A 20,203-nucleotide genomic window follows, 5' to 3' on the forward strand; every position below is an offset into this window, starting at 1 on the left:
TCAAAGCCATTCCTTTTGTGGGCTATGTAGAATCCATCAATAACTTCTATTTGTGTTTCTATTCTACATGAATATTGCAAACTATTAGCATTAATGTATTTAATTTAATAAATGTTCACTTTTTGAACTTCTCTCTTTGCCAATATTATTACAATTACCTCTATCAGCTAACTATTTGCTTTTCAGTGTTTAAGAATCTCAACCCTGCCATGCTCTCAGCTAGCTAAACAATAGGAGAAATCACCATCTTTGGTGGAATTTTGTTTGAAACTGTACCTTTATATTCCTTGTTATAAGCTCCATTGACATCTGTTCAGGAAATAATTCCATTTGACATGTAACACCCTTCTACTGGTTCATGGCCTTCCCCCTCTTAACTCATCAACCCTTGTTTCTACATTTTTTACCCTAGGAAAACAAATAAAAACTCTATTAACATTTACCTCATACATTTCACTGTTCACCTATGTAACTATTCAGTTCTCCAATGCAATGGTTTTCCCGGCTATGGTCTGGCTTTCTATCACCTGCACTAGTTCACTCCACTTAAACCCATCTTTTATAAGGACCTATTAATAAACTGTTTTCATTGACCTTTTCATCATTTCAGGAACCAGTGGTGTCACCTAAATAAAGGGTTCCACTGCCTGTTGAGGTTATACTTACAAGGCTTATAGTTATTGGGACACTAGTTTTAGTTATAGGGGTCTCACGCAACATCCAATGCTTAGCAAAATCTTGTCTTCTCCCTCACCTAAACACACCTTCTGCCAATTATATAACACTGAACAATAATATCCCTTTGTAGATTCCTGCAAACACACCTCTCCCCAGGCACCAGCTGGAGGTTCTACTGGTGGATAGTATTTAGGCAAATCCCATGCCACTTCAGTCATGAACCATTTAAAGTTTTTGCAATTAAGGGCATTCCTCAGTTCTTTCTGTGCAACCAAATCTCCAGCAGAAATATGTCTGTACTCTGGTCTTCGTTGATAGAGATACTCAGCATACCCATCCATCCACACCTCAGCAACTCGTTTCAAATTCTGTAACACAAACAAAATTTTTCTGAATGAAATAAGTAATCGGGTTTTTTTTGCAGAATGAAAAAGAATAAATTTGGTACATTATATACATATCTCCTGAAATGCTTTAAGGGTTGAAAAATTTCATTAAAATTCTTGAAGTTCAAGTGTGTGAGGAGATGCAAAGTTTTTGCCAATGTGGACTGGCAATCATGTGGAATCTGGAGTTTCTGTTTTGTGCAATATTGGTTAATCGGATTTCCCTTGCTGTACTGGCCGTTTCTTTCCTTTTGAGGGAGTTGTTTGGGTGTACATAAAAATGGACTTCAGATTTTTACAAGCTCCGGGAAGAGAAACATTGCATGAGTTGCTCGAGCTTTGTGATCTGCCAAATTGTTATCCGAAAAGCTGGATGTGTGGCAGTGGCCTGAACATATAGCAATGTACCTACTTGGTTGAAGCTCCTCTGGCTTCTAAATTTGTCTCATCACATTGGCGACTTGCACAAATCTTAAGTCCTCACCAGTATTTAGTTTTGGATGCACAATTCAGCTCACCTAAGTGTTAATGTTGATGATTTCAAAGGTAATAATTCATACAGCTCAAACATTTTATTAATATTGTTCAATCAAAGTCTCACACACAGCTGAAAACAGTTAAATCTATCTACATTTAATATTCAAACTTGACTAAATTGTGTGTAGAAAAAAAGCCTCATGGAAGGTTTCATTCCACAATAAACTTGGGCATATGTCAGTATAAACTGGAGTCCAAATCACTGCTGAATTCTCCTCTTAGAAGAGGAGAAAAATTTAAACTGTATATGATGTGTACATTTACAAAGCAAGCAAGCAGCATAAATTGCAGGACTTGGCTCAATTCACACTTAAACTGAGTCTACAATTCTGATAATGTAAGGGAAACTTGGTTTAAGTTAACTTCAAAGAGTTGGTTCTTGTACCCCAAACTAACAAAAGTGCACCATGAAACATTTAGCACTTGTTGGCAACAAGTCCTCCACCATTACACCTCAGTAGTGTCAAACATGTAGAACGGTACAAGACTAACAGCGACCAATGCCTCCATGGACCTGTTTTACCCTTTTATTTGGATCTAAATTGATATGTTGACCACTAGAAAAATATATAAATAGCTGCTTCCTCAAAATTTGTCTATAAATGCTGGAGCTGTTTCTCATTTGTGCAGACAGATAATCAAAGGCAATTTGATAAGTTAGTGGGTTGTTTCCATTTGTACCTATCTGTGGTGAAAGCAAAGCAATATATGTTTTAATGTTTGAATGGTAAGATATGTCATCAGCTGAAAAATGTACTGCAAATTGAAAAGAAACTCAGGAAAGTGTTTGGAAAATGCAAAGAACTGATAGCAAGATGTAAGGCAGCAACAAAAAAATGGGAAGCAACAAATGCTTTCCGGTGGAGGAAAAAAACCAGCATGTAGTCATCATGGTTCTCCTTATACTTTGTGCAGGACAGGAAAGTTAACCATATTCTTACATTCCTGATGCAATGTCCTCATATCATGGAATCATTGTGTTACAACATAAATACAGGTCATTCCGCACATCTAGTTTACTCAAGAAAAAAAACTTATTGATTTTACTCATCTACTTGACTTTTATAACCCTTCAAAGGCTCTCTTTAAGCAACATTCTTAATTGTGTTTTAAAATAAAACTGCAAGCTCTATAACAACAATGGTTTATGGTAGAGAATCCCAGATTCCAAACCCTCTCTGCATGAAGATTCTTGTTAAACCTTCTCTTTTAATTCTTCTGTGATCATCTTAAATTTGTTCCTTCTTGTTATCGTCTTAACCGATATCATAACCCCCTTGCCTCAAAAACACATACACAGACACACACACACACAGACACACACACACACACACAAACACAGACACACTCTCCATTCCACTGATTCTGGCCTCCATTCCAACATTGGGGAGATTGAAAACAGCAGCATGAGAGAAGAGACAGTCGGGAGATTGAAAACAGCGCGAGAGAAGAGGCAGTCAGACCTGCATAGGAGCACCCTTCCTGAACTGCTCAGTGGATTTTAAGAAAGTGTGAGAGTGACATCACAAGAAAGTTGTGAGTTGATTGGTTCTTGAGCAGCTGCTGTTAGGGACTGCGTTTCAACCCCTGTAATTTTGAAAAATATAAATTTCTAAACAAACACATTGAAAGTAAGATTATATAGGCACAGGAAAGGAACTGATTTGTGATTAAGGATCAAGAATTTCTACTTTCTACTAATCTCCAGTTTATAGTTAATAGTACAAGAGTAAGGTTAAAGTAAGTAAAAGTAACTAAAGTGCTTTAAAAGTTCAAGGTTAAAGTGTAGCAGGAAAGCTCAGCCAAGTGGAATGCCCGTCCTGTTGCATGTGGGAAATCGTGGACACTTCTTGTGACCCAGACAAGCACATGTGCACAAAGTGTCACCGGCTGCACAAGCTTGAGCTCCGTGTTTCAGAGCTTGAGCAGCAGCTGCAGTAATTGAGGTACATCCGTGAGGCAGAGAACTACGTGGATAGCACGTTCAGATAAGGGGGTCACGCTGCAAGTTAGGGGAAAGCAGGCAGATAGGGAATGGGTGACCGCCAGGCAGTCCAAGAGAAGCAGGCAGGTAGTGCAGAAGTTCCCAGAGGTCCTGCTCACAAATTGGTTTTCCATTTTGGATATCGTTGAGGGCGATGGTTCCTTGGAATTCAGCAACAGCCAAGCCCATGGCACCACGGATGGTCCAGCTGTACAGGAGGGGAGGAAGGGCAGTACTGATAGGAGATTCTTTAGTTAGGGGAACAGGCAGGTATTTCTGCGGCCGTCAACGTGGTTCCAGGATGGTTTGTTGCTTCCCCCTGGTGCTAGGGTCAAGGATGTCACAAAACAGCTGCAAGACATTCTTGTCAGGGAGGGCGAACAGCCAGAGGTCATGGTCCACATCGGTACTAACAACATAGGAAGGAAGGGGAATGTGGTCCTGCAATCAAACTTTAGGGAGCTAGGTAGAAAAGTAACAAGGAGGACCTCTAAAGTAGTAATCGCCAATGCCACATACAAGTGAGTACAGAAATACGAAGATGAGACAGATGAACACGTGGCTAGAAAGATAGTGCAGGAGGGAGGGCTTTAGATTCCTGGGACACTGGAACTGGCTCAAGTGGAGATGGCACCTGTACAAGCCAGATGGGTCGCATCTGAACAGAGCCGGGACTGAGTTCCATGCGGGGCGTTTTGCTGGTGCTGTTGGGGGGTTTTTAAACTAACTCAGCCGGGGAGTAATACCAGGCCACACGAAATGCTGGGAGAGACAGATAGCACTAAAATAGAGCATAATAAGTTAATAGATGGCATCGGAGTAAGGGAGCAAGTAATGAAGTCTAAATCAGGGTTACACTGCATGTATATGAATGCACTGAGTATAGTTAATAAAACTGGGGAGTTATAGGCAGAGATTGACTTTTAAAATTATGTTGTGGCAATAACAGGGGCCAATCTGGGTGTTAAATATTTCTGGTTACAAGGTGTTCAGAGAAGACAGGAAAGGGAAAAAAGGAGGAGGGGTGGTGTTTTTGGTTAACGGGAGTATTGCAGTACTGGAGAAAAAGAATGTGTCAGAGGAGTCAAGGCCAGAATCGATTTGGCTTGAGCTAAGGAATAAGGAGGATGCAATTACTTTGTTCGGTGTAATATATAGACCACCAGCTAGTGGGAAGGATATAGAGGAACAAATCTGTAAGGAAATTAGAGAGGTGTAAGCATCATAGAGTAGTTATAATGGGGTACTCTAATTACCCATATGCAGTCTGGGATAGTGGCAGTACAAGGGGTAGTGAGGGACAAGCGTTCCTATATTATTCAGGAGAATTTTCTACAGCAGTATGTATCCAGTCCAACAAGAAAGGAGGCACTGCTAGCCTGGTTCTTGGGAATGAGGTGGGCCAAGTATATCAAGTGAAAGTGGGGGAACATTTAGGGCATAGTGATTATTGAATCATAACGTTTAGGATGACAGTGGAAAATGACATTGGTCATTATAGAATAAGAATGATCAATTGGCAGAGAGCGGATTTCAATGGGGCAAGATCGGAGCTGGGCCAGATAGACTGGAACCAAAGGTTGACGGAAAAAACAGTAGCTGAACAATGGGCTACCTTCAAAGAGGAAATGGTTTCTGCACAGTCAAGGTATGTCTCCTCAAAAGGGAAGGGTAGGACAAACAAATCCAGAGCTCCCTGGATGACAAAGGGGATAGAAGCTAAGTTAAAGAAGAAAAAGTGCTTACAACAAGTGTCAGGTAGCAAATACAATTGAGAACCAAGCTGAATACAGAAGGTTCAGAAGGGACGTGAAAAAGCAAATACATGAAACAAAGAGGGATATGAAAAAAGACTGGCAGCTAACAAAAGGAAATCCCAAAGTACTCTATAAGCACATCAATAGTAAAAGGGTGGTAAAAGTAGGGCCGATTAGGGACCAAAAAGAGGATTTACACATACAGACAAGAGGCATGGCTGAGACATTAAATGAATACTTAGCATCTGTCATTACCTACGAGGCAGATGCTGCCCAGGCCATGGTGACAGAGGAGGAAATTCAGTCACTAGAAGTGTTTAAAATTAATGACGAGCTGCTGGGTAAGTTGTTAGTATTTAAAGTTGATAAGGCACTGGGACCGGATGAGATGCATCCAAGAATATTGAAGGAAGTGAGAGTAGAAATTGCAGAGGCGCTTGCAATAATCTTTCAATATTTCCTGGATTCCGGGGAGGTGCTGGAGGACTGGAGAATTGCAAACATTATGCCCTTGTTCAAAAAAGGTTGTAAAGATCTGCCCTGCAATTACAGACCAGTCAGTTTAACTCCGGTGGTGGGGAAACTTCTAGAAACAATTATTCGGGATAGAATTAGTAATCACATGGAAAAATGTGAATTGATTCGGAAAAGTCAGCATGGATTCGTTAAAGGAAAATTGTGTCTAACTAACTTGGAGTTTTTTGAAGAGGCAACAGAGATAGTTGATGAGGGAGAGGCCATTGATGTAGTGTATATGGACGTCGAAAGGCGTTTGATACAGAGCCACACAACAGACTTGTGATGAAAGCTATAGGTCATGGAATAAAAGGAACAGTAGCAACGTGGATACAAAATTGGCTGAGGGATAGGAAACAGAGGGTAATGGTTAATTGGTATTTTTTGGGCTGGAAGAAGGTTTGTAGTTCCCCAAAGGTCAGTATTGGGACCCTTGCTTTTGCTGATATATATTAATGATCTAGATCTTGGCGTGCAGGGGACAACTTCAAAGTTTGCTGACAACACCAAATTTGGGAGAATTGTAAACTGTGAGAAGAACAATGCAGAACTTTGAAAGGACAGTGACACATTAGTCGAGTGGGCAAATAGGTGGCAGATGAAGTTTAATGTGGAGAAGTATGAGGTGATACACTTAGGTACAAAGAACATGGAGAGACGGTTTAAAATAAAGGATACTATTCCAAAGGGTGTGCTGGAGAAGAGAGACCTAGTTATATATGTACATAAGTCATTAAAGGTGGCAGGACAAGTAGAGAGCTGTTTCTAAAGCACACAGTATTCTAGGCTTCGTTAATAGGGGCATAGAGCACAAGAGCAGGGAGGTTATGATGAGCTTATATAAGACACTGGTTAGACCTCAGCTGGAGTACTGTGTACAGTTCTGGGCGCCACATTAGAGGAAGGATGTTAATGCATTGGACAGAGTGCAGAAGAGGTTTACGAGAATGGTTCCAGGGATGAGACACTTCAGTTATGAGGAAAGATTGGAGAAGTTGGGACTGTTTTCCTTGGACAGGAGAAGGCTAAAAGGAGAATTGATTGAAGTTTTCAAAATCATGAGGAGTCTGGACAGAGTAAATAGGGAGAAACTGTACCCGCTCATAAACTGATGTAGAACCAGAGGGCACAGTTTTGAAGTGTTTTGCAAAAGAAGTAAATGCGAGGTGAGAAAAAACTTTTTTCACACAGCAATGTAGTTAAGGTTTGAAATGCAATGCCTGGAAGTGTGGTGGAGGCAGATTCAATTGAGGCATTCAAGAGGGCATTGGATGATTATTTAAATAGAAACAATGTTCAGGATTATGGGGAAAAGTCAGGAGAATGGCACTAAGTTAAAATGCTCAGAGAGCCAGTGCAGACACGATGGGCTGAATGGCCTCCTTCTACACTGTAACAATTCTGTGATTCAGCAATATTGCATTGGTCAAATGATTTTTAAAAAATTATTCTTGTCTTTATTAATTGCCAAGATTGTAGCTTGTGCTTCCTAAGTTAAATGTTTGAACTTCATGTCTCATCGGGAAATTATCTTTTACTTTTTGCAGCATTTTGAAATTTTCTAGCCTTTGCCTTTTTTTAAAAAAACAATCACTGAAAGGGCATAGGTGTTGCAGCTGCAATCATCCAGGCAATTGGAATGTATGCAGTCACATTCCTGACTTGTGCCTTTTAGATGGTAGAAAGGTTTTAGAGAATCAGAGAAAACCCAGCTTCGGACCTGCACTTATAGCCACAGTATTTTTGCGGCTGGTCCAGTTAAGTTCTTGGTCAATGGTGACACCCTGGATATGGATGGTTATACTGTTGAATGTCAGTGGGAGGTGTTTGGATTCTGTCCTTCTGAAAATAGTCATTGACTGGCACTTGCATGTTGCAAATGTTATGTGCTGCTCATCAGTCCAAGCCAGAATGCAGTCCAGGTCTTGTTGCATCTGGGCACAAACTGCTTCAGTATCTTGAGGAGTTGCAAATGGAACTGAAGAATCAGCGAACGCCTACACCTCTGACATTGAGGGAGAGAAGGTGATTGATGAAGCAGCTAAAGATGGTTGTGCCTGAGGAAATCCTGCAGCGATGACCATGGGCTGAGATGGCTGGCCTCCAACAACCACAATCATCTTTCTTGTTGCTAGATATGACTCCAACCAATCACGAGTTTCCCCCACAATTCCCATTAATTCCAATTTTCCTAAGGCTCCTGGATGCCACACTCTGTCTAATGCTGCCTTGATGTCAAGGGCACAGTCTCTCCTCACCTCTGAAATTCAACTTTTTTGTCTGTGTTTGGACAAGGCTGTAATGAGGTCTAAAGCCAAATGGTCCTGGCTCTAAACTGAGCAGAAGTGGGAAGGTTATTGGTGAGTAAGTGCTGCTTGATAGCAATGTCGATGACACCTTCCATCACTAGGCTGACGATAGAGAGCAGGCTGATGGGGCAGTAACTGGCAATTGGAGTTGCCCCACTTTTTGTGGCAGGACATACCTAGGTAATTTTTCATTTTATTGGATATATGCCAGTGATGTAGTTGCACTAGAACAGCTTGGCTAAAAGCACAGCTGGTTCCAGAGCACACGTCTTCAGCCATACACCAGATGTTGTAGGGCCCATAGATTTTTGCTGTATTCAGTATACTCAGTCATTTCGTAATTTTCTCAGCCTTGAATACTAAGTGGTATCATGGATATATTTTATCAATCAAAAGTGAAACATATATGGTATCCAAATTTTCCTTTAAAAACAGGCAGGTTACCACAATGAAAATTAAAGAGGGAAAAAAGTACATGTAAATGGAAATCACTTACTCTGGGCAAGCCAAATCCACTTGGAATCTTGTAGGGAACATATTTTCTGTAGATGTGCCCTACCCTGGAGCAAGGGATATCTTCCATCCGTCCGCCACACATCCATACCTGAAAGCCCATTCAAAAGCAACATAATAACAATGTAAATTTGAGATAGCATAATATAAGCCATCAGCGCTTCAAAATAATCTGATCAACCCAATGTGGTTCAAAAAGATCAGATTTATTTAACATTAGTCAATCTCTCATGATGTTCACACAGGAGGTGACCAAGAGTAATCCTCAATTCAAGTTGAGTTGAAAGGTGAGCGATAATTGGATTTGCACCTACAGAATTAATTTAGTTCCCATTTCAAAGTTATACATTCCAGTATTGTTTTAACACAATGTAACAAGATCTTACTTACAATACTTAGAAGATGAACAGATGAGGATTTGGGAAGGAGTGGGAGTGGGTGAGGCAATGGAGAGAGAGAGAGAGAGATGGTACTGAACAGATAAGGATCATCCTTTGAAAACAGACATAGCATGGAGGCTTCCATTGCCAGGGACCAGGCCCCACAGGGTCTAACGATGCTAAGTGAGAGGACATGTATAATGTCCCAAATTTAGCATGGGATTGGAGAGGAAAGAAGGAAAGAACTATAAAATGGGTGATTAATCAGCACAGAGGAGAGCATACTGAGCGCCATGAAGTTTCCAGAGACTGAGCTTGGAGAGAAAGCACAGGCCTGCTGCCCAAGTTCAGATCCCAAGGAGTGAGGCAACATCAATGGAGAACATCAAGGATGAGATTTCAGAATACTTGGAAGTGCATGGTAAAATCGGGCAAAGTCAGCATAGTTTCATCAAGGGGAGGTCATACCTGACAAATCTGTTAGAATTCTTTGAGGAGGTAATGAGTAGGTTAAACAAAGGAGAGCCAATGGATGTTATCTACTTGGACTTCCAGAAGACCTTTGACAAGGTGCCGCACAGGAGGCTGCTCAGTAAGATAACAGCCCATGGTGTTAGAGGCAAGGTCCTAGCATGGATAGAAGATTGGCTGTCTGGCAGGAGGCAGAGAGTGGGGATAAGGGGGTCCTTCTCAGGATGGCGGCTGGTGACTAGTGGAGTTCCGCAGGGGTCAGTGTTGGGACCACAACTTTTCACTTTATACCTTAATGATCTAGATGAAGGAACTGAGCTCATCCTGGCTAAGTTTGCAGATGATACAAAGATAGGTGGAGGGACAGGTATTATTGAGGAGGCAGGGAGGCTGCAGAAGGATTTGGATAGGTTAGGAGAATGGGCAAAGAAGTGGCAGATGGAATACAACGTGAGGTCATACACTTTGGTAGGAAGAATAGAGGCATAGACTATTTTCTAAATGGGGAGAGAATTCAGAAATCTGGAGTGCAAAAGGACTTCGGAGTCCTAGTCCAGGATTCTCTTAACTTGCAGGTTGAGTCGGTAGTTAGGAAGGCAAATGCAATGTTGGCATTTATTTCGAGAGGACTAGAATATAAAAGCAGGGATGTGCTGCTGAGGCTTTATAAGGCTCTGGTCAGACCACATTTAGAATATCGTGAGCAATTTTGGGCTCTGTCTCTCAGGAAGGATGTGCTGGCCCTGGAGAGGGTTCTGAGGAGGTTCACGAGAATTATCCCAGGAATGAAAGGCTTAACATATGAGGAACGTTTGAGGACTCTGGGTCTATACTCGATGGAGTTTAGAAGGATGAGGGGGATCTGATTGAAACTTACAGAATACTGAAAGGCCTGTATAGAGTGGACATGGGGAAGATGTTTCCATTAGTAGGAGAGACTAGGACCCGAGGGCACAGCCTCAGAGTAAAGGGAAGACCTTTTAGAACAGAGATGAGGAGAAACTTCTTTAGCCAGAGAGTGGTGAATCTATGGAATTCATTGCCACAGAAGGCTGTGGCCAGGTCATTGAGTGTATTTAAGACCGAGATAGATAGGTTCTTGATTGGTAAGGGGATCAAAGGTTACGGGGAGAAGGCGGGAGAATGGGGTTGAGAAACTTATGAGCCATGATTGAATGGCGGAGCAGATTTGATGGGCCGATTGGCCTAATTTCTGCTCCTATGTCTTATGGTCTTATGGTTTAACTATCGAGGCTCCAGATAACCTGTGGAGCTGTTTAGCATGTGACAATTGAACCTCTGGTGCTTCCATTAGCTACCCCAGATTCATATAGGTCCAAGTTAGCTATGTGTAACATTGTCATTATACAGCACTCCTACATAGAAATGTTACTCACATACGTCAGCTGTTACATGAAAGAAAATAAGTAACCTCAATGGCAAGTCACATATTAGTCCACAGTTCATCACATTTGTAAAGAGATCAGGAAAAGTAACAGATGAAATGATCTGCAGCAACAGACATTTTTTTAAATTTAGTAATAACCTACTAACAGTGACTTCACCCACCACTTTAGAACTTGGAAAACTCATTGAAGTAGATGGTTACAGGCAAGTTAAAAGGAGTTGTCAAACAGTTAAATCGGCTTTACAATGCAGAAAAATGCTATTCGGCCCAGCAGGTGTTTACATACAAACTAGGAGCAGGAGTAGGCCATTTGGCCACTCGAGCCCGCTCCGCCAAGATCATAGTTGATATGATTTTGGCCTCAACTCCACTTTCCTTCCTACCCCCTATATCTTTTGACTCCCTTGTCAACCAAGAATCTATCTAACACAGCCTTAAAAATATTCAAAATGACCCTGCCTTCATGCTCTCTGAGGAAGACTGCCACAGACTTGACCCCCAGAGAAAAAATTTCTCCTCATCTCTGTCTTAAATAGAAGATATCTTATTTTTAAACTGTGTTCCCTAGTTCTAATCTTTCCCAAATAGGGGAACATCCTCTCGGCACCCACCTTCCATCCCTTCAGAATCTTATGTTTCAATAAGATCACTTCTCATTCTTCTTAACTCCAATGGATACAGGCCCAACCTGTCCAACCTTCCCTCATAGGATAACCCCCTCATCCCAATAATCAGTCAAGTGAATCTTCCCTGAACTGCTTCTAATGCAATTATATCCTTTCTTTAATATGAAGACCAAACCTGTACACAGTACTCTAGATGTGTTTAAGTCCCTTTGGAGCCATCCTCCTTCATCGAACTATCAGCATATCCTTCTATACCTTTCTTCATGTGCTGATCGAGCTTTCCATTAAATGCATGTATGCTAGTCACCTCAAACTATTCCATGTGATGAAAAGTTCCACATTCTAACCTCTTTGGATAAATGAGCTTCTTCTGAATTCCTTATTGGATTTACTAGTGCCAATCTTATATTTATGACTCCTAGTTTTGGACTCCTCCACAAGTGGAAATATCATCACTACATCAACCCATCAAACTCATTTAAAAGACCCTTAGGTCAACCTGGAGCTTTCTCTTTTGTAGAAGAAAAAGCCCTATTCTGTGCAGTCTTTCCGAATAATTATAACCTATCACAGTTATACAATTCAAGATTCCACATGCTAGTATAGAATGCAATTTATAACTTGAATAACTCAAGTGAATAAATAATCAGATAAAAACTGTCAACATTGTACTCCAATATAGAGTAAAGTCAATACCTTGGGAAAGATTATCAATTGTCATTAAGAGTGAAAGATTTCTAATTAAGATATTTAATCCTTATGAGATTTGGCAGCTTACTGCACTGCACTAAAGAGCATTTTAGTGATACATACTGCTCCCAAACTCAGTTAGGAATGTTGTGAATGCATTCATGAGACCACAGTATGTAGCTTACCTTGAATGATATTTCATACTGTTCTCCTCCCCAAATTTCCAAGCCTGTGTCGTAGCCACCCAGCTCCCAGAACCACTTTTTATCAACAGCAAATAAACCTCCAGCCATGACAGGTGATCTGGAAAGATACAAGTAGAATGATTACTTCCATATCTGTGATAGAATTAAAATGCAATGTAAATGGGAAGTGTTGGTATATTATTGGGTCTTTGATATAAACCATGAGGAGAGGAGGAAAGAATGTACAGGCTGGGATGGGAACCAGGGTAATTAAAGAACGGCTTTGAAAGCAAGTAGAGAAAGCAGGCAGAGAAATCTGAGCAGAATGCTTCAGGACAAAGATGCATAGCTGCTGAATAAGCATGCACCAGTGGTGAAATGAATGCAGGAAACAAGGTTGAGAAGAAGTCTAATGTTAGAGAACACAAAAAGGGAGGAAATTATGAAGTAAGGGGAGGGAGCAGCAATACTTGAGATTTGAAAAACAAGGACTAGAATTTTGAACTCAGGGGTATAAGGAGGACATGATGACGGGAATTTGAGAGTTCTTTAGGTGTGAACACAAGCTGCTGTGTTTTAGATAAATGCAAACATACAATGGTTCAGGCAGAATGGCCGGAGAGGTAAAATTTAGAGCTGGAGGAGGCATGGACCAAGGTTTCAGCAAAAGATAGTAAGGGAAAGGGGCAGAGATGAAAGAAAGTCTCCCTAGTGCCAAAATTGGAAGAGCTATCTCATAGACTAGTCAAGCAACAGCCTGACATAGTCACACTCACGGAATCATACCTTACAGCTAATGCCCAAGGCACCACCATCACCATTCCTGGATATGTCCTGTCCCATCAGCAGGAGTGTCGGCACAGTGGTACACAATCAGAAGGGAGTTGCCCTGGGAGTCCTCAGTATCGACTTTGGACTCCATGAAGTCTCACGGCATCAGGTCAAACGTAAGCAAAGAAACCACCTGCTGATTACCACGTACCAGCTGATGAATCAGTACTCCTCCATATGGAACACCACTTGGAGGAAGCACTGAGGATGGCAAAGCACAGAATGTATTCTGGATGAGGAACTTCAATGTCCATCCCAAGACTGGCTTGGTAACACCACCACAGTCTGAGCTAGCAGAGTCCTAAAGGACATAGCTGCTAGACTGGGTCTGTGGCAGGTGGTGAGGAAACCAATAAGAGGGAAACACATACTTTACCTCATCCTCAACAATCTGCTGGCCACAGATGCATTTGTGCATGGCAGTATCAGTAGGAGTGACCACCGCACCGTCCTTAAAGGGGCGAAGTCCCAAATCACCCTTGAGGATACCCTCCAAGTTGTATGGCACTACCACCGTGCTAAAGGGGACAGATTTTGAACAAATCTAACAACTCAAGACTGAGCAAACATGAGGCTCAGTGTGCCATCAGCAGCAGCAGCAGGATTGAACTAAACCACGCTCTGTAATCTCATGGCCTTACCATTACCACCAAGCCACAGGATCAACCCTGGTTCTATGAAGAGAGCAGGAAGGCATGCCAGGAGCAGCATCAGATTTACCTAAAAATTATGGTGAAGCTACAACACAGGACTACTTGCAAGCCAAACAACATAAGCAGCAAGTTATAGGCAGAGTTAAGTGATTCCACAACCAACGGATCAGATCTAAGCTCTGCAGTCCTGCCACATCCAGTCACGAATGGTGATGGATAATTAAACAACTCACTGTAGGAGGCGGCTCCATAAACATCCCCATCCTCAATGATGGAGGAGCCCAGCACATCAGTGCAAAAGACAAGGCTGAAGCATTTGCAACAACCTTCAGCCAGAAGTGCCAAGCGGATGATCCATCTCAGCCTCTTCTGCAGGTCCCCAGCATCACAGATGCTAGTCTTTAGCCAATTTGTTCTCTAATTACCGCTCCATCAGTCTACTCCCAATCATCAGTAAACTGATGTAAGGGGTCATCAACAGTGCCACCAAGTGGCACTTGCCTAGCCATAACCTGCTCACTGATGGTCAATTTGGATTCTGCCAGGGTCACTCAGCTCCAGACCTCATTACAGCCTTGGTTCAAACATTGGCAAACCAGCTGAGCTCCAGAGGTGAGGTAAGAGTGACTGCCCTTGACAACAAGGCAGCATTTGACTGAATGTGGCCTCAAGGAGCCCTAGCAAAACTGGAGTCAATGGGAATCAGGGGGAATGTTCTCCACTGGTTGGAATCATACCTAGCACAAAGGAGATGGCTGTGGTCGTTGGAGGTCAGTCATCTCAGTTCCAGGATATCACTGCAGGAGTTCCTCAGGGTAGTGTCCTAGGACCAACCATCTTCACCTGCTTCATCAATGTTGTTCCTTCCATTCTAAGGTCAGAAGTGAGGATGTTCGCTGATGATTGCACAATGTTCAGCACCATTCATGATTCCTCAGATACTGAAGCAGTCCATGCCCAAATGCAGCAAGACGTGAACACTACCCAAGCTTGGGCTGACAAGTGGCAAGTAACATTCACGCCACACAAGTGCCAGGCAAAGACCATCTCCAACAAGAGAGAATCTAACCATTGCCCCTTGACATTTAATGGCATTACCATCGCTGATTCCCCCAGCATCAACATCCTGAGGGTTACCATTGACCAAAAGTTGAACTGGACTAGCCATATAAACACTGTGGCCACAAGAGCAGGTGAATCCTGTGGCAAGTAACTCGCCTCCCCACTCCTCAAAGCCTGTCCATCATCTTCAAGGCACAAGTCAGGAGCGTGATGTAATTCTCTCCACTTGTCTTGATGGATGCAGCTCCAATAACATAAGAAGCTCAACACCAGGACAAAGTAGCCTGCTTAATAAGCACGTCATCCACAAACATTCACTCCATCCATCATCGGCACACCGTGGCAGCAGTGTGTACCATCTGCAAGATGCACTGCAGGAACTCACCAAGGCTCCTTAGATAGCACCTTCCAAACACACAACCACTACCAGCTAGAAGAACAAGGACAGCAGACACATGGGAATTGCACCACCTGGAATTTTCCCTTCAAGCCACATACCATCCTAACTTGGAAATATATCACTATTCCTTCACTGTTGGTAGGTCCCTTCCCAACAACACTGTGGGTGTACTTCCACTATATGGACTGCAGGGGTTCAAAAAGGTAGCTCACCACCACCGCCTCAAGAGCAATTGGGATGGGCAATAAATGCTGGCCTGGCCAGTGCATGCCCATATCCCAAGAATGAAAAAAATAATAATTTAAAAATGGAGCGCATATAAAAGAGGATGTTGAACAAACATTCCACACTTCCTGACTCGTTCAGATGGCAGACAGTGAGGTTGGTGAAATAAAGGCTGGTGGCACTTAGCTAGAAGTATTGCTCATCCAGGTCTTGATATTAAATAGGCAATTTAATATCAAGACACCAACCTTTGTCTACTCCATTGTTCCAGTCAGGTAGAGCATAATGCCATCAGCATACATGTGATTCTAACCTCCAAACTCTTCTGGAAGAGATTAAAAGGCAGGAAGCACAGACTTAGAGTCATAGAGTTAGTTGTACAGCAAAGAAACGGGCCCTTCGACCCACTGTGTCCGTGCCAGCCATCAAGCACCTATCTATTCTCATCTAATTTTCCAGCACTTGGCCTGTAGCCCTGTATGCTATGGCGTTTCAAGTGCTCATCTAGATACTTCTTAAACATTGAGGGTTCCTGCCACCCTCTCAGGCAGTGTGTTCCAGATTCCAACCACCCTCTGGGTGAAAAAATCTTTTCCTCAAATCCCCTCTAAATCTCCTGCCCCTTACCTTATATCTATGCCCCCTGATTATTGACACCTCCGCTAAGGGGAAAAGTTTCTTATTATCTACCCTACCTATGCCCCTCATAATTTTGCATACCTCTATCAGGTCTCCCCTCAGCCTTCTCTACTCTAAGGAAAACAACCCTAGCCTATCCAGTCTCTCTTCATAGCTAAAGCACTCCAGCCCAGGCAACATCCTGGTGGATCTCCTCTGCACCCTCTCCAATGCAATCACATCCTTCCTATAGTGTGGCGACCGGAACTGCACACAGTACTCCAGCTGTGGCCTAACTAGCATTTTATACTGCTCCAACATAACCTCCCTACTCTTATTTTCTATGCCTCAGCTAATAAAGGCAAGTATCCCATATGCCTTCTTAACCACCTTCTCTACCCGTCCTGCTGCCTTCAGGGATCTAAAGACGTACACCAAAGATCATCTGTACTTCCTAGGGTCCTACCATTCAATGTGTATTCCCTTGCCAGGTTATTCCTCCCAAAATGCATCAGCTCACACTCCTCAGGATTAAATTCCATTTGCCACTGCTCTGCCCATTTTAGCAGCCCATCTATATTGTCCTGTAATCTAAGGCTTTCCTCCTCACCATTTACGACACCACCAATTTTCATGTCATCTGTGAACTTACTAATCATACCACCTACATTCAGATCTAAATCATTAATGTACACTACAAACAGCAAGGGTCCCAGCACCGATCCCTGCGGTACACTACTCATCACAGGCTTCCAATCACAAAAACAACCTTCGATCATCACCCTCTGCCTCCTGCCACTAAGCCAATTTTGGATCCAATTTGCCAAATTGCCCTGGATCCCATGGGCTCTTACTTTCTTGACAACTCTCCCAAGTGGGACCTTGTCAAAAGCCTTACTGAAGTCCATGTAGACTACATCAGCTGTCCTAACCTCACCTACACAACTAGTTACCTCCTCGAAAAATTCAATCAAATTTGTTAGACATGATCTCTCCCTGACAAAACCATGCTGACTATCCCTGCCTCTCCAAGTGGAGATTAATTCTGTCCCTCAGGATTTTTTCCAATAATTTCCCTACCACTGATGTTAGACTCACTGGCCTGTAATTACCTGGTTTATCACTACTACCCTTCTGGAATAATAGTACCACATTCACTGTGCTCCAGTACACTGGTACCTCTCCTGTGACAAGAGAGGATTTGAAAATTAGTGTCAGAGCCCCTGCAATCTCCTCTCTTGCCTCACATAGCAGCCTGGGATACATCACATCTGGGCCTGGGTATTAATCCACTTTTAAGCTCGCTAAAACCACTAATACCTCCTCCATTTCAATGCTAATTTGTCACAGTCCCCCTCCCTGATTTCTACATCTACGCGTCCTTCTCCATAATGAACACAGATAAAAAATAATCATTTAAAACCTCACCTACATTCTCTGGCTCCACGCACAGATTGCCACTTTGGTCCCTAACGGCCCCTACTCTTTCCCTGGTTATCCTCTTGCCCTTAATATATTTATAAAATGCGTTGGGATTTTCCAAGTGCCCCCTTACATTTTCTATACTCCTCTAGAGCTTCTATCGTTTTCAGCCCTCTGTATCTGCCATAAAAACTGAAATAAAAACAAATAAAAACAGAAAATGCTGGAAAAACTCAGTAGGTCTGACAGCATCTGTAGAGAGAGAAAGAGTTAACATTTTGAGACTGTATGACCCTTCAGAGCTAAAGAGAGGTAGAAATGTGATGAAATTTATACTGTTTAAGGGGGCTGGAGCAGGTGAAGCAGGATAGAAGGCCAGCGATAGGTGGGGGCTAAGGAGTGATTGACAAAGGTGTCATGGACGAAAAGACAAAGGGACTGTTAATTGTAGTTGTAAGGGCTAAAGGAAATGCTGATAGTGGTATAAAGATAAGAAAGCAGAATGTGTTAATAGCAGAACAAGGGTAAGCACTGTGAAAGAACAACATGGAACAAGTAACAGATGACCCTGTGGGGTGGGGGGCATGGGGCAGTGGTTGGGGAAATTGCATGGAAAAAGGGATAAAAAGGGGGATAAAACAATGAATAAATGATTAAAAATGAAAATAATTGGATAAAAAATAAAAATAAATTTTTTAAAAGGGGATTGAAAAAAGGGGTGAAGATAGAGGAGAGAGTTCATAGTCTGAAGTTGTTGAACTCAATGTTAAGTCCAGAAGCCTGTAAAGTCCCTAATTGGAAGATGAGATGCAGTTGCTCCAGTTTGTGCTGGGCTTCACTGGAAGTTTGCAGCATACCAAAGACAGACATGTGGGCATGAGAGCAATGTAGAGGAGACCGCATTGGGAGCAGCAAATGCAGTAGACCAAATTGAAGGAGGTGCAAGTGAAGCACTGCTTCACCTGAAAGGAGTGTTTGGGCCCTTGGATGGTGGGAAGGGGCAGGTGTTGCGCCTTTGGTGATAGCTTGGGAAGGTACCATGGGAAGCGGATGAGGTGCAGGGGGTGATGAAGAAGTGAGCCAGGGTATCCCGGAGGGAATGGTCCCCACGGAATACTGACAGGGGGACTGGGAGGGGGTGAAAGGGGAAGATGTGTTTGGTGGTGGCATCATGCTGGAGTTGGTGAAAATGGCAGAGGATGATCCTCTGAATGCAGAGGCTGGTGGGATAAAAAGTGAGACCTTATCATGGTTCTGGGAGGGAGGGGAAGGTGTGAGGACAGAGGCACAGAAGATGGGTCGGTTGAGGGCCCTGTCAACCATGGTGAGTGGGAAACCTCAGAGAAGGAAGACATGTCGGAAGCGCCATTTTGGAAAGTGGCACCATCGGAACAGATGCAACGGAGGCAAAGGAACTGAGAGAAATGGATGGAGTCCTTACAGGAAGCAGGGTGAAAGGAGCTGTAGTCGAGGTAGCTGTGGGAGTCAGTGGGATTGTAATGTATATTGGTGGACAGTCTATCACCAGAAATGGAGACAGAGAGGTCAAGGAAGGGATGGGAGGTGTTGGAGATGGATCATGTGAAGGTGATTGATAGATGGGTGGAAGTTGGACACAAAATTGTCCAGGTCCAGACGAGAGCATGAAGCAGCACCAAAACAGTCATCGATGTACCAAAAAAGAGACTTGTGTGTGTGTGTCAGCAACCAATCTGGCCAGAAGTCTAGCATGTGCTGCCAGAAAAGATGTGGCACCGGCACCAAGTGCCTGCTCCCTTCACCCCCAGGACTACAAAACAGTAGGCTGCTGGAGGATGCAACCCGACCTTTAAGCCTCTGACCCTCTTTAAGGTCAAAGCCATAGAGCTAGTAGGCACACATTCTATTCTTGTCGCGGGAATCATCTTGGTAACATCTTGCCAGTACTAGGTTAGTGACTTAATATTTACATTGTCGCCCTCACATCCCCATGAAGCACGGCACAGAGAGAAGAATCTAATCCATTCTCTGTCTCCTTAATCCTTAAGGTGTTATTCTTAACTCCTACCCTTTATCCTGCAAAGAAATAGGTGGTGCATAAGGAGGAACAATATGCTGATGATGAGGATAATGATGAAGAAGAGGAGGAGGAGAGGTTGGGTAGATCGAGGGCCCAATGGAATGGTGTCAGCTAGAGTTCATCTGCCTAATACTATCTGTCAGGACAGGAACAAGTCAGGCCTTTGCCCTCATAGCACCATGCCAGCTGAACATGGAAGAGAAGACCAGGTTCCCCGGACAAAGCTCCAAAGGTGCACCCAGGAGCCAGCTGGTATCAGTCTCATAGCCTTGAGTATGACATCAAGAAGCACCACATCTTGTAATTCAGGTTTTGGGGTGGCACTTATTAGGAGCCTAGAACAGGTGACAACAGAACATGTGGAAGCACTCAATGCAAGCATTGTTATAAAAAAAGTAGAATAATTGTTTGCATTTTGCAAGGTTTGGTTGCAACAGACTGAAACATTTGGTTGCAACAGACTGCACTGTCTTATTGTGATGAAACAAAAAAA

At 42.9% G+C, this 20,203-nt stretch overlaps 1 protein-coding gene across 2 annotated transcripts in view; it reads right to left on the bottom strand.

The window, feature by feature from the left end:
- LOC121281211 (polypeptide N-acetylgalactosaminyltransferase 10-like) overlaps nt 1–20,203 on the bottom strand; it is a 167,847-nt gene that overhangs the window by 23,104 nt on the left and 124,540 nt on the right. For both annotated transcript variants that reach the window (XM_041193992.1, XM_041193993.1), the window contains exons 7-9: nt 12,441–12,558; nt 8,664–8,771; nt 825–1,046 (exon numbers count right to left, since the gene is read on the bottom strand). In XM_041193992.1, coding sequence (XP_041049926.1) covers nt 825–1,046; nt 8,664–8,771; nt 12,441–12,558 — 448 coding nt within the window. The remainder of the gene's footprint in view (nt 1–824; nt 1,047–8,663; nt 8,772–12,440; nt 12,559–20,203) is intronic.

This window comes from Carcharodon carcharias, chromosome 8, assembly GCF_017639515.1.
Source record: "Carcharodon carcharias isolate sCarCar2 chromosome 8, sCarCar2.pri, whole genome shotgun sequence".
NCBI classification, from domain to species: Eukaryota; Metazoa; Chordata; class Chondrichthyes; order Lamniformes; family Lamnidae; genus Carcharodon; species Carcharodon carcharias.